This window comes from Aotus nancymaae, unplaced genomic scaffold (genome assembly GCF_030222135.1).
Source record: "Aotus nancymaae isolate 86718 unplaced genomic scaffold, 86718_ANA_hifiasm-v0.15.2.pri h1tg000032l_0, whole genome shotgun sequence".
Taxonomy (NCBI): Eukaryota; Metazoa; Chordata; class Mammalia; order Primates; family Aotidae; genus Aotus; species Aotus nancymaae.
This window is the reverse complement of record NW_026988445.1, coordinates 330,189-347,862: the sequence shown is the minus strand read 5'-3', so window position 1 is coordinate 347,862 and position 17,674 is coordinate 330,189. Positions and strand designations below refer to the sequence as shown.

General features: G+C 40.2%; 1 protein-coding gene and 1 pseudogene across 3 annotated transcripts; both read left to right on the top strand.

Annotated features, from left to right (window-relative positions):
* The first annotated feature begins 338 nt into the window (after window positions 1-338).
* On the top strand, window positions 339-14,008 carry NEK2 (NIMA related kinase 2). 3 transcript variants are annotated; one of them, XM_012459596.3, is made up of 8 exons: window positions 339-591; window positions 1,444-1,661; window positions 2,238-2,478; window positions 4,669-4,751; window positions 5,542-5,668; window positions 6,597-6,816; window positions 8,709-8,834; window positions 10,508-11,201. In XM_012459596.3, the coding sequence occupies exons 1-8, from the start codon at window positions 496-498 to the stop codon at window positions 10,609-10,611; spliced, it is 1,215 nt and encodes a 404-aa protein (XP_012315019.1). In that variant the 5' UTR covers window positions 339-495; the 3' UTR covers window positions 10,612-11,201. The 3 variants fall into 3 exon arrangements, with proteins under 3 accessions (XP_012315019.1, XP_012315018.1, XP_012315020.1); XM_012459595.3 differs by lacking the exon at window positions 10,508-11,201 and adding an exon at window positions 12,894-14,008 and having other exon boundaries at window positions 340-591; XM_012459597.2 differs by lacking the exons at window positions 339-591; window positions 10,508-11,201 and adding exons at window positions 1,221-1,301; window positions 12,894-14,008.
* Window positions 14,009-15,494: 1,486 nt separating this feature from the next.
* LOC105722228 (farnesyl pyrophosphate synthase-like) lies at window positions 15,495-16,569 on the top strand (annotated as a pseudogene).
* The last annotated feature ends 1,105 nt before the right edge of the window (window positions 16,570-17,674 follow it).

Sequence of the window (17,674 nt, the reverse complement as noted above, 5' to 3'; positions counted from 1 at the left end):
CGGGGAGAGTAGATAATGTGAGGAGTCAGAGTGCAAAGGTCAGAAGGCAGTTGGTTGAAGCGGTGTGCACAGGAGTCTGAGGGGAGGTCCTTAGATCTTGCTTACCTTGGCTTTCTCCACCACAGGGTTAGAGTTGCCGAGAGGCTGCAGCTACCATTTCCTTTCTCCAGCCTTCCCTTTGGTTTAGCTCCTCCCCTTTCTCCCTAGAGGTTAAAAGCCGACGCCGACGCGGTTGCCTAGCGACACTTTTCCCAAGATGCCTAGGATAGTGTTGTGTTCTTCTTAGCCAATCAGAGAGGCGAAGCGGGCTCAACGCCTGCCAATAGCCTGCGAGGCCATGGCCCGCGACGGTTAAACGGGGCCAAAGGTAGGGGCAGCGGGTTAGTGCTGTTCTGGGGTTTCTCCGTCCGGGTGGTTGGAGCTCCTGGTCCTTGGAGCTCCGCACTTGGGGACGCAACTGCGTGAGGCAGCGCGACTCTGGCGACTGGCCCGGCCATGCCGTCCCGGGTTGAGGACTATGAAGTGCTGTACACGATTGGCACAGGCTCCTATGGCCGCTGCCAGAAGATCCGGAGGAAGAGTGACGGCAAAGTGAGCGTGGGCCCTTCCCTGTGCCCGCCCCTGCTTAGGTTTCATCGCCCTGGGGCGACCACCCTGCGCCGCCGAAGGGAACCGAGAGGGCTGGGGAAGTGGGTTCCCGGAAGACTCAGCTGTCTTTCCTGGGTCGCTTAAAGGATGGGAGACTGCGTCTTTTGATATACATATATACATACATATATATATATATAGCCATCTTTTCCCGTTTGTCTCCCAATTTCTCTCTTTCTCCTGCTTTGACTTGCTAAGGGCCTTCCATTGGTGACACGTAGCTAACTCCTGAGGTGTTTTTAGAGCTCTAAGAGTGGCCTCTGAGACACAAGAAAGGGGCAGGAGCACCAGAACCCGAAGCTTTGTATCTGCAGTCAGATTCACTCAAAATACCCGTTATTCGGATTATTGGATTCATATTTCCCAATGTATATAGGTAGACGTTTTACGGAAAGTAACATTGGACAGGAAACTGCCTGGCTGCTGATGGAGGAATCTTTACCAAGGTGTCTCTTCCTGGGTGGAATGGGGCAGGGACTTTGACCACCTCCAACCCCATTTTGACTCAAGTACCTTTTTGCCAACTTCCCACTAACAAACTGAGGATAGGGGTTGAGAAAGGCCTCATGTGCCTCATTCTCCTCTTATTTCCCCACAGCATCATTTATTGCTTAAAAATTGGAGGAAGATTATGGAAATAAACTCAGAGCTCCGTAAGTTTATTGAACTAAATTAGATAATGACCTTGATTGTAGGATATAGTTAAAAGGGAGGTAATTTTTTAAGTCTTGGAACTTTCATTCTTTGTTTTTGAGCATAATGAGTTCATTCATACCTTGGAAATTCTTTTTTCAGATATTAGTTTGGAAAGAACTTGACTATGGCTCCATGACAGAAACTGAGAAACAGATGCTTGTTTCTGAAGTTAATTTGCTTCGTGAACTGAAACATCCAAACATCGTTCGTTACTATGATCGGATTATTGACCGGACCAACACAACACTGTACATTGTAATGGAATATTGTGAAGGAGGGGATCTGGCTAGTGTAATTACAAAGGGAACCAAGGAAAGGTAAACACATTCTTTTAAAAATGTAAGCTGAAAATGAGTCTAGTTTCATTTCTTTTAAACATCTTGTTTTAGGATTAGTAATGTGGAAGAGTGGACTTGTATTTGTTTGGTAGGTCCATAGTATTTTAGAAAATTCCCAGGGAATCAACACCAATATTTTATATCAAAATAACAATTTATAGGCTGAATGTGGTAGCTCACACCTGTAATCCTAACACTTTGGGAGGCTGACGCAGGAGGATTATTTGAACCCAGGATTTCAAAACCAGCCTGGGCAACATAGTGGGAAGCTGTTTCTACAAAAATTAGCCAGGTGTGGTGACACGTGCCTGTAGTCCCAGCTACCTGGGAGGCTGAGGCAAGAGGATTGCTTGAGCCTGGGAGGTCGAGGCTGCAGTGAGCCATGAATGTGTCACTGTACTCCAGCCTGGGTGACAGAGAAAGACCTTGTCTCAAAAAAAAATCAATCAATCAATAATTTATTTCTCTATTTGTATACTAGATAATTTACATCATCTTATCTTTGCAGTGATTTTTTTTTAGAAGTTATGTACTGTATGACTGCTTTGCTTTCAGGCAATACTTAGATGAAGAGTTTGTTCTACGAGTGATGACTCAGTTGACTCTGGCTCTGAAGGAATGCCACCGACGAAGTGATGGTGGTCATACTGTATTGCATCGGGATCTGAAACCAGCCAATGTTTTCCTGGATGGCAAGCAAAACGTCAAGCTTGGAGACTTTGGGCTAGCTAGAATATTAAATCATGACACAAGTTTTGCAAAAACATTTGTTGGCACACCTTATTATATGTCTCCTGTAAGTATATCAGAATTTAGATACTTTTCAAACATCTTTTATTTATTTATTTTTAATTTTTAATTTTTTGGAGATGGAGTCTCGCTCTGTTGCTCAGGCTAGAGTGAAGTGGCGATCTCAGCTCACTGCAACCTCCATCTCCCGGATTGAAACGATTCGATTCTCCTGCCTCAGCCTCCTGAATAGAGTAGCTAGGACTGCAGGTGCATGCCACTATGCCCGGCTAATTTTTGTATTTTTAGTAGAGATGTGGTTTCACCAGGTTGGCCAGGCTGGTCTCGAACTCCTGACCTCGAGTGCTCCGCCCACCTCAGCCTCCCAAAGTGCTGGGATTACAGGCATGAGCCACCACACCTGGCCAAAACATCTTTTAATGTTAAGCATTGTGAAGCAGGGAAATTGAGTTTTCTGTTTGTTTAGTAATATCTAGAAGCCAAGAATTAATAATACTGTTATATTTTTCCACATGGGCCGCCAGACCAATAAAGTCTCTATCAGTTTTTGTTTGCTGTATGAGTTATGTGCATTAATGTAAATATGATGAAGACAAATTCCTAGTCTAAGGTTTACACTGTTTGTCATCTATCACTGCGTTCAATTTTTTGAGCATCCATGCAAATTAAAGCATATTCAGTTCAAGCTTTATGGAATGACTACCATGCATTAAACTCAAGGATTACAAAAATGAAATGGATTTTGTCCCTGCCCTCAAGAGCTGTTTCCCAATGTGTAGATCCTGGTGATCTGCATCAGACTGACTTAGAGTGTTTGTTTAAAATGCAGAGTTCTGGGTCCCAAGCCCAAACCCAGATCCATCCAGTGAATTTTGATCTCTGGGTAGGTTCTTGAACTCTGATTTTTGTTTTGGTTTTAATATTATACTTTTGATTTTGGACTTTGTGTTTTAACAGACTCTGTAAATGATTCTTGTGCATGCAGATTCAGAGCTCAGAAAGTTTGCTCACTTCAGATAACATGTTTTTACAATGTTAACTTTTTGTACATGTTATTTTTTGTTGTCTTTTCCTGAAATATCTTGCTGAGTCCACTCACCCATTACCTATATTGCTGGATATTTTGTTTCCAAAATATTTCATCATTTGCATGAATTATTCTTTCTTTCTTTTTGGTTATTTCCTTGGAGTGTCATAAAATTCAATTGCTGGGGTAAAAGGTATAAACAGTTTATGGCTGTTGTTAGATATTGCCTGATGGCTTTTAAATGTTTAAGTCAATTGGGATAGCACTAATATGTTACTGTATGACATCTGAACAGATAAAGATGAAGAAATATTAGCATTTTAGTAGTTCACCTTTCTAAGATTTTCCAAATCTTTAGAAATTATGTTAACAGATCTGACTATAGTATAAACCTTTGTAAATTAATGATTTTGGTTTTGACTAAGATTAGAATGGCCAGAACAGTACCATTTTCTCACTGTATCAAATTACAAATAGAACACTTTTAACATAAAAGACAATTACCCAGAAGTGGTTCTTGGAAAATTTGAAACCCATTCTTTTGTTCCTTTTCCCTCCTGCCCTTGTAATTAGAGTGGTTCAGCTTCCCTAAGGCCCTGATTGTCAAAAGGTGGCATCAGATTCACCAGTTGGACTTGAAAACACTGATCAGCCTCCTAGAGATTTGGGTGGTGTTTGCTTCTGTTCCCTCTATTGAGAATAAGAGCTCTGGTAGACTGTTGTTACTGTAGATGTGGAAGAAGGTCAAACAATAAAATAGGTAATGATAATATTAGTTACTTCTATGATTTGTGCAGTGGACTAAGAAAAAATATAAATGGATAATTCAATTAGCTATATGTATATCTATTGAAATGTGGACTAGATACGTATTTTGATTATTCTTAAATTTTCTCTAGTTCTTTTAAAATGTTGTTTCTTAATTTGCCTTGAGAGTAGAAGTCTCATATTCACCTCTGAACTGTCAGTGCTTAGTCTATACTAAGCACTTTTATTTGTGAATGAAAAATGAGTGAATGAATTATATATGACAGAGTGTATTGGGACAAGATCAATGCCTTTTTTCCATTATAAATTTGAAGATAAAGTATAGGCTAAAAACTTTGAGGTTCTGTTTTTATCTCAGGAGTAATTTAATATGTTTCATAAGTTTCAAAACAAGATAAACTCTTAACACCTTCCACTTTCTTGCCCTTTTTTCCTGTATAGGAACAAATGAATCGCATGTCCTACGATGAGAAATCAGATATCTGGTCTTTGGGCTGTTTGCTGTATGAGTTATGTGCATTAATGTAAGTATGCTGAAGACAAATTCCTAGTCTAAGGTTTGTACCATTTGTCACTTTTCACTGGGTTCAGTTTTTTGAACATGCATGCTAATGAAAGCATATTCAAGTCAAAGAATTGTACGTTGGGTAAAATTAAGGTAGATGAACAGGTTAAAAGAAACTCTTCATAAATTAAAACTATTACCCATGAGGCTGGGTCCTGACTGTTGAAGTGTCTTGGCTGGTTAGGTGCTTCCCAGTTAGACTGACACTTAGCTCAAGGGAGAGCACATAGGTCAGGCAGGTAAGGTGAAGCCACTGTAAGGATATGGAAGAAATGATATAAGCCTAGGGTAGAGGCTGGGGGATCTGTAGAGCAGGGAAGAGCTCCAATTATTTCCCTTTGTTCTTCTTTTCATTTTTTTCCCTTTGAAACTATTCTGTAGAGCAGTGGTTCTCAACCAGGGATGAGGGAAGCAGATTTGCTTTTCATGGGGCATTTGACAATGTTTGGATACATTTTTAGTTATCACAACTGGTGAATGCCCCTGGCATCTAGAGGGTAGAGGGCAGGGAGGCTACAAAATACCCTACACTGCACAGGACAGCCCCTCATGACAAAGAATTATAGGACCTCAAATGTCAATAGTGCCAAGGTTGGGAAACTTACTTACAGAAGAAAATCCCAGAAGTAGAAACTTAAATACAAACTAGAGCTGAAACTGTGCTTTAGATTTTGTTCCTGTTGTATATTTTCATTTTTACAATTTGAAAATGTCTTCGTCATCTTTTTCTTCTTCTTTTTTAATCCTAGGCCTCCATTTACAGCTTTTAACCAGAAAGAACTTGCTGGGAAAATCAGAGAAGGCAAATTCAGGAGAATTCCATACCGTTACTCTGATGAATTGAACGACATTATTACGAGGATGTTAAACTTAAAGGTAAAGATTATAAGATGATATATTATCTGTTTCTAGCTGTCAGTTAAGTGTTGGAGCATACATTCTCTGTTGTAGACCAGTGGAGACTGAAGAAACATTAAATATACTTTCTTAGCTAAATATACTGTGTTAACACAAGTGAAAACATATGTAAATTTGGTAAATTGTACATCCTTGCTGGCCCACCTTCTGCGCTTTATTTCTCCTCCCACTCTGCCATACTAACAGATGGTAGCAAGCAAAGATTGCAAAAAGAATTCAAATCCTCATTCCCCTTGTCTTTGTCTACCTCATAGTGGCAGGTGGTGAGGGAAGGGGCCAGAAATAAGACTCTGCCTCTAGCTCTAATTGAGAGATTAGAGACCAGAAGAAAGGGAGGGGTGATGGAGGGTGGAGAGAGGACAGCTAAAAAGAGTAGAGGAAAAATCAATAAAGAGATTACATGGAAAAACTCTGGCCATAGATGGGGAGGGAGATGTTCTGGGGATCAGGCTGACAGAAGAAGGAAAATGCTGTAGGATCACAGATAAGGATACAGATGAAGTGACAGGATTGAGAGTGAGAGAGTATCTTGCTAAATGTAGTTTCGAGATGCAAGGGCAGTACTTCCCCTAAAACAGACCCTAGCAATGCTATCAAGCACCAGCACAAGATGTGCCAAAGTACTTCAGGGACTGAACCTTCTTAGAAAGGTGAAAAAGGGAAAGGGGAGAAAGGTAAGTTAATATCTGCATTACCTTGTGGACCCAGAACCTCATGAGTTAAAACCATCAGTAAACTTATTTTTTCAAGAGTGTAAGACCTATCCATAAAAGAGTCCTTTCTTTTGTCTTGGAAATACATATATGTCCTTTCATTGTAACTGCTGTCTTAGGATGACTATTCTGTTATGCAATCTGACTATAACACTGAGTATTTTTTTCCCCAGGATTACCATCGACCTTCTGTTGAAGAAATTCTCAAGAACCCTTTAATAGCAGATTTGGTTGCAGAAGAGCAAAGAAGAAATCTTGAGAGAAGAGGGAGACAATTAGGAGAGCCAGAAAAATTGCAGGATTCCAGCCCTGTATTGAGTGAGCTGAAATTAAAGGAAGTTCAGTTACAGGAGCGAGAGCGAGCTCTTAGAGCAAGAGAAGAAAGATTGGAGCGTAAGTCTGAATGGGGGTCAAAGCAAAGCGGAACTATCAAGTGGGTTATTTTGATGTGTGTGAATATCTCTTTGAGCGGAATATTTTATACATACAGATTGTATTAGAAACTTTATGAATACTTGAGAAACCAAAATATGTATTATAGACTTTAAATAATCAAGCTTGCTGGCACTTTCATGTTGGACGTCTTTCTCTGAGATCAGTTGCTACATATATATTATTGGGCCTTAACTGTGATAGCCCTAACATGATAGCCTTATACTTTACTGTAAAGTTACTTTTTAATTTTTTGTCTCTACCATAAACACCCTAAGATTATCCCCCTATAAAGGAAGGTCTTAGAATTTGCTGCCTTCTTTACTAAAAACCATGACTTTTGTCTTCTGAAATGGCCACTCCAGCAGAATTTCAGGTCTAAAATCCTACAGTATATAGATAAGATATGTTCAGGCAATTTTATTTTTTTTAAACTATATTTGAAAATGAAATAGGGTCTCACTGTATTGCCCAGGCTGGTCTTGAACTCCTAACTAAGCTCAAGCGATCCTCTCACCTCACCTCCCAAAGTGCTGGGATTACAGGTGTGAGCCACCACAGGCAATTCTGTGGTCTGTTCAGGCAATTCAATAGAGAATCTAGGTACAAGATATTTTAAGTCTATAAATAATACTCTGGTGGGTATTAATGTTGACTTAATGGGTATTAACTGATTAGGTGCTAATTTAGTTTTGATGTTGAAAGTGTGTCTATTCCACCAAGACGAGAGCTGCTAGTAAGCATTTAGGGTTATGCAAGGTAGCTACAGCAGTGAGGCTCTTCATTTTAACATTAGGAGACGAGAGATGGGGTCAGATCTGTTACCTGTCACCCACATGACTCACCTGATTTCACTTCTGCAGCTTTATGCCCAATGCAGACTTTATGTAATGAAATATTGTATAGTCCTGTGAAATATGTTTACTGTATAGGTACAATCTTTTCTTACTTGGAAACATCTGTAAAAAGTAAGAAAACTTTTTCTTATAACTTTCCCCAGTGTTTCATAATTTCTTTCTTTCTTTCTTTCTTTTTTTTGAGACAGACTTTTACTCTTGTTGCTCAGGCTGGAGTGCAATGGCACCATCTTGGCTCACTGCAGCCTCCACCACCCGGGTTCAAGCAGTTCTCCTGCCTCAGCCTTCTGAGTAGCTGGGATTACAAGGGCCCACCACCATGCCCAGCCAATTCTTATATTTTTAGTAGAGACGAGGTTTTGCCATGTTGACCAGGCTGATCTTGAACTCCTGGCCTCAGGTGATCTGCCTGCCTCAGCCTCCCAAAGTTCTGGGATTACAGGCATGAACCACCACGCCCAGCCATAATTTTGTATAGCAACTGAAATCTGAATACTTTCTGAATTTGGGGTCACGAATAAATAGTGGCCTTTGTTATTAATACTAATCTTACAAACTACCGCCTAACTGAATTTTTTTTTCCTTTTATTTGGGTGTGGTCATTTAACCAGAAGAAGGAGATTTTGTACTGTGAGGCCAGATCATGCCCTAAAAATTAACTGTTGCCTATCTTCAGTGAAGAGCAGAGATGGCTTTAGTTTTTTGTTTTCCCAAAGGAGTTACTCCTACAAAAGATGACCAAAGGTTGAAGCTAACTTTGTATTTGTTTAAAAAGTCCTTTGAAGAAAATCTAAAATAACATACAGCCTACTAAAACGCTCAGTTAAAAACTAGCACAATCAGGTTGACTGAGGCTTAGTTAGAATCCTTTCCCAAAACATTGCTTATCAGTATCAGGCATGCTAGTCTTAGTGATAAGATAGCCAAATGTAAATTGTTTTATAGTTAAGGTCACTCGTTAATTTTTTTCTTTCTTTGTCCATTCTCTTTTTAAAGAGAAGGAACAGGAGCTTTGTGTTCGTGAGAGACTAGTAGAGGACAAACTGGCTAGAGCAGAAAATCTGCTGAAGAATTACAGCTTGCTAAAGGAAGAGAAGTTCCTGTTTCTGGCAAGTAGTCCAGGTATGAGAAGCAACTCGGTAAACAGAAACTGGTGCTTCAAATGAAGAAACGTGCACCAGTGTTGCTCCCAAAGTGGCTTAGGTAGCCCTTTTCACTTACAAAGTCTCACATTTTAAGACAGATTTCATTGAATATATGCATTTCAATGGAAACAAAATTCTGTTATAGCAATGATTTACTAGGTTCATAGACCTGAGGCACTGAGTCATATAATTTCATGTTTGATTTTCTTTACCTTACCAAACTACATGTTTAGCATTTGATACTTATTTTTAAAAATTAGAGGATTTATAAAACTATTGTGTTCAGATTTCAGAGACATGAACTACATTTCAAATATAAATCAACATTTTAATACTGGCAGGCTTCATCTTTCATAGAAATCATGACTTAGAAGGCATGATAAGCCACCTGCAGGATAGGCTGTCACTTTTGGATTTTTGCTAACACCCTTTCAAGTTGAAACACATATTTGTCAAAATTTGATTGTTTAATGTCTACATATGTTCTCTGCATTTTCTTCTGATATTTAGCTTTCTCAGGGCCCTGCCTTTGTGTGGCGTTGTCCCTTCACTCTGCCGCACCGAGATGTGGTTATTGTATATACCAGTGAACCATTGTCTAACATTCTTTCTCCATTTCATGGAAAACCTCAATCTAATTTAATCGACTCTATGCAAAATGCAAACTGTGAAACATCGTTTTGCTTGATTTCTTTATGACACAAACTAACTGCTGAAAGTTGTTTGTTGGTTTCAAAAACTAAGCATCTGAATTCTCAATATAATTTAGAGTTTTTATAACTCTCTTATTCCATGTAGGACAGCATATATGAAAACTATTATTTTCATCTTTAATAAATTGAGTTGTAATCTGATCAATTTAGTGAGCATTGGCAGCATTTTGTAAATGGAACAGACAAAGAAACCCTACTTAAGTTAGATTGATGATCACAATTACTTTGTAGTGAATAAGTGATGGAAAGAAATGAAACTACTGAAAGAAGTAAATGAAACAAGGGCCGGGCACGGTGGCTCAAGCCTGTAATCCCAGCACTTTGGGAGGCCGAGGCGGGTGGATCCCGAGGTCAAGAGATCGAGACCATCCTGGTCAACATGGTGAAACCCCGTCTCTACTAATACAAAAAATTAGCTGGGCATGGTGGCGCGTGCCTGTAATCCCAGCTACTCAGGAGGCTGAGGCAGGAGAATTGCCTGAACCCAGGAGGCGGAGGTTGCGGTGAGCCGAGATCGCGCCATTGCACTCCAGCCTGGGTAACAAGAGCGAAACTCCGTCTCAAAAAAAAAAAAAAAAAAGAAGTAAATGAAACAAGGATTATAGGAAACTTTGGCTTCATCTCTGTTCAAGTATCTTCTTTTTTCCTCAATATTGCCATCTACCATTTCAACATTATAAAATTATTTATTTAGGCTTTTCATATATTTCACACTGTAATCTATAAAGACAAAATAGACTTAAATAATGATTAGGGTGATAAAATGAAGCGAAAATTTTACTTGGGTAAATTTCATGCATCAAACCCATTGCAGAGAATTACTTAAGATCCTGTTGGGATGGTACTTCAGTTAAAGAGTTTATTTACATTTTGCCCTGATAGTCTTTGAGCAAAGAATGAACATAGCTAAGTAAAGATGATGTGTTTTACTTTATAGGATACACAGATGAGTATGGGAATCTACTTATATGTGAATCATGGCAAATAGGAGCCATAGGAATCGAATATCCACTGGGGCAAGGAGACATTTTAGAGTATTGAGTGCTGAAAGTAGTGAATACATCAGAGCTATAAGATAAGCATCATAGGCTGAGTGTGGTGGCTCATGCCTGTAATCCCAGCACTTTGGGAGGCCGAGGCAGGTGGATCAGTTGAGGTCGAGCGATTGAGACCATCCTGCCCAATGTGGTGAAACCCCGTCTCTCCTAAAAATACAAAAATTATCTGGGCGTGGTGGCACGCACCTGTAGTCCCAGCTACTCAGGATGCTGAGGCAGGACAATTGTTTGAACCCGGAGGTGGAGGTTGCAGTGAGCCGAGATCGCGCCACTGTGAATCATGCCATTGCACTCCAGCCTGGCGACAGAGCAAGACTCCATCTCAAAAAAAAAAAAAGATAAGCATCAAAGCAGTAGGTTGCGGGTGCCATTCTGAACTCAGGACAGTTGGAAATATCCTCTCCTCCTTGGGCTACAAAATCCACACATGAGGAAGCCATCACAAGTATATTGAGATCATCACAGCAGGCAGCAGTATCTTTTTTTAAAGCTGTTCTTTTTCTATTTGATGAAACATTCATTCTTTTTCTTCTATTTAATGGAAGAATTTAAAAAACCCTTTCTGGCCGGGCGCGGTGTCTCAAGCCTGTAATCCCAGCACTTTGGGAGGCCGAGGCGGGTGGATCACGAGGTCGAGAGATCGAGACCATCCTGGTCAACATTGTGAAACCCCGTCTCTATTAATACAAAAAAATTAGCTGGGCACGGTGGCGCGTGCCTGTAATCCCAGCTACTCAGGAGGCTGAGGCAGGAGAATTGCCTGAACCCAGGAGGCGGAGGTTGCGGTGAGCCTAGATCGCGCCATTGCACTCCAGCCTGGGTAACAAGAGCGAGACTCCGTCTCAAAAAAAAAAAAAAAAAAAAAAAAACCCTTTCTTTCTTATAAAACTATCCCATGAAGAACCAGGCGTGGCGGTGCACCTATAGTCCCAGCTACTCTGGGGGGCTCAGGCAGAAAGATCACTTTAACCCAGGCAGGCATTTGAGGCTGTAGTGCACTACAGTTGCACTGTGAATAGCCACTGCACTCCAGCCTGGACAACATGGCAAGACCCCATCTCAAACAAAAACAAAAACAAAACTATCCCATTAGTAAGACAATGTTGGCTTACAAATGTATAGGTATCTGTGGTAATAAGAAGGTGGATAGATTTGAAACAATGGAGATAAGGTCTAAAGGCAATCCAGTTTGCTTTGAAGCAGAAGCGATGTATGAAGCAGGAAGTCACAGGACCCTTGGAAGGCAGTGTGCCTGTGTGCCACCCTTTTCCATTTCTTCTGCCTGGAGCACTCTTCATCCAGATAGCCCTGTAGTTTCTTACTTCAGAAATGACCGTATGAGGCTTTCTATCACTACACCCACCACCCAGTACATCCGTCTCCCTTTCCCAGGGTTATTTTTCCTAATAGCACATATTACCATCAAATATTCCCCACCAGTCCTTGTTTATTTGTTTTTGGTTTATCTCCTCCGACTAGAATAGGGCCTTTGTTTGGTTCGCAGTGGCTCATCTTATAAGCTCAGTAAATATTTGAACATATTTCCTTCAACACAAAGAAAAAATAAAAAGATTCTGGCATCTGTAAGCCTCCAGCCCCCAGTAATTCTGTCAGCAGTTAATAGTGTTGCCACTATTAACTATATAATAATAAATAAGATTATTATTTTTTATTTTTTCCATGTAAAAATTAGTTTACATTTTTTACTACTCATACTTGGTTTATCTTTTCCACACAGTGTTTGTTTAGGTACTTCTGGAAACAAATTTCTGGCCCATTAAGATGCTTTGAGCTAAGTGTTCTTGAACATTTAACCAAAACTGTAGGTGTTCTCTATTAAAAAATAAAACAAAAAAAGTAAAAATAAAAAAACCCCTCTGCTTCTACACTTTTCTGGAGGTAAGCTATTCTGCATAGAATATCACTTGTTTTCAAGGATAAATAACATTGATTTCCAAAAGTTTTATATTGCCCATAATCCTCAGTGTGTTTAACCTTAAGAGTAAAATTGATTGTTGATTGTTAAGAGAATAAAACTTAAGCTCCTTGATTTTGGGCACATTCCAATATTATTTTTCTCAGTGCTGTGGATTAAAAGGCTGATTTCTGCCAGTCCTACACCCCTAACTTCCTATCCTGAGAAAATAAAACGGGTACCTAGATTTCAAATGTGAGCCATAAGAGCAAATACTTTTTGATAAGTAAGTATAAGGAGTTGAATTCTGTTCAGGTAACTCAAAGACCTTTTTCTTTTTCTTTCTAAAGAACTTAATCTTCCATCCTCAGTAATTAAGAAGAAAGTTCATTTCAGTGGGGAAAGTAAAGAGAACGTCATGAAGAGTGAGAATTCTGAGAGTCAGCTCACGTCTAAGTCCAAGTGCAAGGACCTGAAGAAAAGGCTTCATGCTGCCCAGCTGCGGGCTCAAGCCCTGTCAGATATTGAAAAAAATTATCAACTAAAAAGCAGACAGATCCTGGGCATGCGCTAGCCGGGTAGAGAGACATAGAGCTGTGTACAGGATGTAATATTACCAACCTGTAAAGACTGATACTCAAATGCCGTAGCGTTATATACTTGGTTCCATGAGCCATGCCTTTTTGTATAGTACGCATGATATTTCGTAATTGCTTTCGCTGTTCTTCAGCAACTGTTGAACAAAATGTTCACATTTAATTTTTCTTTCTTCTTTTAAGGACACATTATAAAAAGAATACTTTTTTGGTTGGTTGGGCTTTTAATCCTGTGTGTGATTACTAGTAGGAACATGAGATGTGACATTCTAAATCTTGGGAGAAAAAGATAATATTAGGAAAAAAATATTTACCCAGGAGTAGCACTCACTGAAAAGTTTTAAATGACTGAGTGGTATGCTTAAGATTGTCATGTCTAGGGCCGGGCGTGGTGGCTCACGCCTGTAATCCAAGCACTTTGGAGGCCAAGGCGGGTGGATCACCTGAGGTCGGGAGTTCTAGACCAGCCTGACCAATATGATGAAACCCCCGTCTTAAAAAAAAAAAAAAAGAAAAAAAAAGAAAAAAAAAAAAAAGATTGTCATGTCTAAAAAAGGTAAACACAAAAAAGAAAAAAGAAGAAGAAGAAAAAAAGATTGTCATGTCTAGATTTAAATTTTAAGTCTGAGGTTTTAAATGTTTTTGAGCTTAGAAAACCTAGTTGGATGCAATTTGGTCATTAATACCATGACATTTTGCTTATAAATATTCCATTGCTGTATAGTTCAAATCTATTAGCTTTGTGAAAATTCATCACTGTGATGCCTGTATTCTTTTTCTCCTTTTTATTCTGTTTAACAGAATATGAACTGGCTGTCATTTACCCACCTCTTTCCCACTAAATAAAAGAATTCTTCAGTTTCCCTGTATTTATGTGTCTTGCATTTGTTGGTCTCTGAGTTGATGGGAGTTGTGTTTATGATTTGTAGGCCTTCACTGTAGGGTAGGGAAGGAAACGTGGATCTGATGCTCAGGAGAGTGGTATTCCAGTCCTAAACAGTATGGCGCTTTACCTCCCTTCTCATTAATCCATGTAAGCCACTGGTTCTTAACAGGGGATTTTGCTCCGTGAGGGACGTTTGGCAATGTCTGGAGATGTTTTTCTGATTGTCATGATTGGGGGTAGGGTGCTACTGGCTGCTAGTGTGTAGAGGCCAGGGACACTATAAACATTTTACAATGCACAGGACAGCCTCTGGCAACAAAATGTCAGTGGGTTTGGATCATAATCCTGAATGACACAATCTCAAATGCTAAAATCCTGAAAGACCAAAATCCCTAATGTCTTAAATCCCAAAAGATCTAACGTGTGAACTTCCAAAAATTACAATCCTGAAAGATTAAAATCCCAGATGTAAAAGTCCTGAAAGTCAAATTCTAAGTCAGGGATCAGCAGTTTCAGTTGTATACAGGATAATTGCATCATGTTAGGCAGAACTGTTACTTTGTTACTGGTCTTCATTTGGAAATGAAGTATGGTTTAAGAGATGTGGATGTTTATCGAGTTAATAAGGGGTGAACTTGTTGATTTATGTGTCAACTTGACTGGATTGAGGAATCCCTAGAAATCTGGTAAAGCATTATTTTAGGTGTGTCTGTTGAGGGTGTTTCCAGAGGAGATTAATATGTGAGCCTCAGACTAGGTGGGGAATATCTTTCCTCAATGTTTACTGTTTTGAAGATCATAAAAGTGACTTTTCAGGTGAAAAGTACTAGAAATCTCTCCTGCCGAATTATTCAGTTAGGTACTACTTCTGCCCCTTCATGCGGAGTGCCATGCTTGCTTTCAGAAAACACCCTTTGTCAGAGAATAAAATTTGACAAGCTGAGGAACCTTTTGAGCCAAGACACTTGCTGACATTGAGGTTCCTCCAGTGTTACAAAACTCATTAACCCAACTGTTCTTGGTTAGGAATTTGACAGTCGAAGACAGACTGCTTATATTTACCACTAAATTGAACAGAAAAACTAGCATATCCTTCACTTCAGCTAGTGGATGGGACTTTTGAAATTGTCCCCACTGGTTTTTATCAAGTATACATGATTCATGCCCATTTTGGATCTGAAGATTCTAGAACTTGTCTAGTCATTTAAACACTTATTTGAAGATTTGCTGCACTTTACAGAAAAAAAATAGGTTTCGATGGAATCTCCAAACCATAACAACAGATTTGGAATTAGGTGTGATCAAAGCTTCTAAAAGTGAATTTCAAAGTGTTACCAATAAAGTTTGTTTTTTTTTTTCATTCAGCCCAATGCATTTGACAGAAAATTAGATGAGTAGATAGGCCATGAGATACAGCAATGACAAAAACTTCAGTTTAGAAACAGGAACCTGCATCCAGGAATAGAGCCCTTTGTTCCTCTCTCAGAATGAATGGAGACCAGAAATCAGATGCTTATGCCCAAGAAAAGCAGGATTTCATTCAGCACTTCTCCCAGATTGTTAGGGTGCTGACTGAGGATGAGATGGGGCACCCAGAGACAGGAGATGTTATCACCCGGCTCAAGGAGATCCTGGAGTACAATGCCATTGGAGGCAAGTTATCACGGGTTTGATGGTATTTAGCAGTCCAGGAGCTGGTGGAGCCGAGGAAGCAGGATGCTGAGAGTCTCCAGGGGGACCTGACTGTGGGCTGGTGTGTGGAACTGCTGCAAGCTTTCTTCCTGGTGTCAGATGACATCACTGATTCATCCCTCACCCACCAGGGACAGATCTGCTGGTATCAGAAGCCAGGCGTGGGTTTGGATGCTGTCAATGATGCAATGCTTCTAGAAGCACATGTATCTACTGCCTGCTGAAGCTCTATTGCTGGGAGCAGCACTATTACCTGAACCTGACTGAGCTCTTCCTGCAGAGTTCCCATCAGACAGACTGGGCAGACCCTGGAGCTCATCACAGACTCCCAGAGCAATGCGGATCTTGGCAGATTCACGGAAAAAAGGTACAAATCTATTGTCAAGTACAAGACAGCTTTCTACTCCTTCTGTCTTCCTGTAGCTGCAGCCATGCATATGGCAGGCATTGATGGTGAGAAGGCACACACCAATGCCAAGATCCTGCTGGAGATGGGAGAGTTCCTTCAGATTCAGGATGATCACCTTGACCTCTTTGGGGACCCCAGTGTGACCAGCAAAGTTGGCACTGACGTCCAGGGCAACAAATGCAGCTGGCTGGTGGTTCAGTGTCTGCAACGGGCCACTGCGGAACAGCACCAGGTCCTGAAGGAGAATTATGGGCAAAAGGAGGCCGAGAAGGTGGCCCGGGTGAAGGCACTATACAGGGAGCTGGATCTGCTAGCCGTGTTCTTGTGGTATGCGGAAGACAGTTAACAGCCACATTATGGGTCTCATTGAACAGTACGTGGAGCCCCTGCCCCTAGCCATCTTTTTGGGGCTGGCGTGCAAAATCTGCAAGCGGAAAAAGTGACCTAGAGACTGAAACGGCGGAGAGAGGAGGCTCTTAGTAAATTATTGTGTAACCTTAAAAACAAAACAAAAAACTTCAGTTTAAAGCTGCACTTTGTGGCTGGGTGTGGTGGCCAAGGAGGGAGGATCACTTATGCCTAGGAATTCCAGATCAGCCTGGGCAATGTAGTGAGACACTGTCTCTAGAAATGATTTTTTAAAAGTTCCAGCTACTCAGGAGGCTGAGGCAGGAGGATGGTCTGAGCCTGGGAGGTGGAGGCTGCAGTTAGCTGTGATCAAGTCACTGTACTCCAACCTCGGAGACAGACAGAGGCCCTGTGTCTTAAAAATTAAAAAAAAAAAAAAGGGGGTTTCCTTGTGTGCAGTATGTATTAAGAGATGGGAAAAAATGTGTCATTTGCCTGCATTGGCATTCCTTCTAGCTGAAGACATTCTAGAAGCTTTTAATAAATTAAAACCACATTTGCCTGAAGACACCAGCAAAGTTACTGACTGGTTGAAAGTAAGTATGTACCTGGTAGGATAAGAAAATACACAATTGGTGATGAAATTGCTGTTTCATCACCAATACTGTTTCTGTCAAATTTGTGGTCTAATGAGTGAATGCAGAATGGATTTCTGAGTACCCAAAACAACGCAGAAGCATGACACAGAAAACAGGGAAATTTAGAAGGGAATGCTCATGCCAGTGTATATGAAATCATAGAATAATGTCAGGAAATAGAGCACCATGTAGAAAATGAATGTGAACATATTCTCCAAGTAGAGCCATGCCCTAGAAGAGAAAAAGCAGCTACTCCTTACGATACAAGACTTCAAAATATAGTTAATGATTGTGGAGGTTGGCCAGCTCTTATGGGCTATCTCTATATAATTGCCTATAATCCATTCCTATAATACACTTATGCATATGTCAAATTTTCTTGTTTTTTTCTTTTTTATGTTTTTTTTTTCACTATTTAAAATTGTCAGCATTCTTTTTTTTACAGTTTGCTCTGCTGTATAATTCATCTTCAAATCACTTCTGATACTGAAGGTATAAATTGTGTAGAGACTTTTAGAAAGTTCAATTTTTTTGAAAGGGACTCCATGAAAGTACATTATCA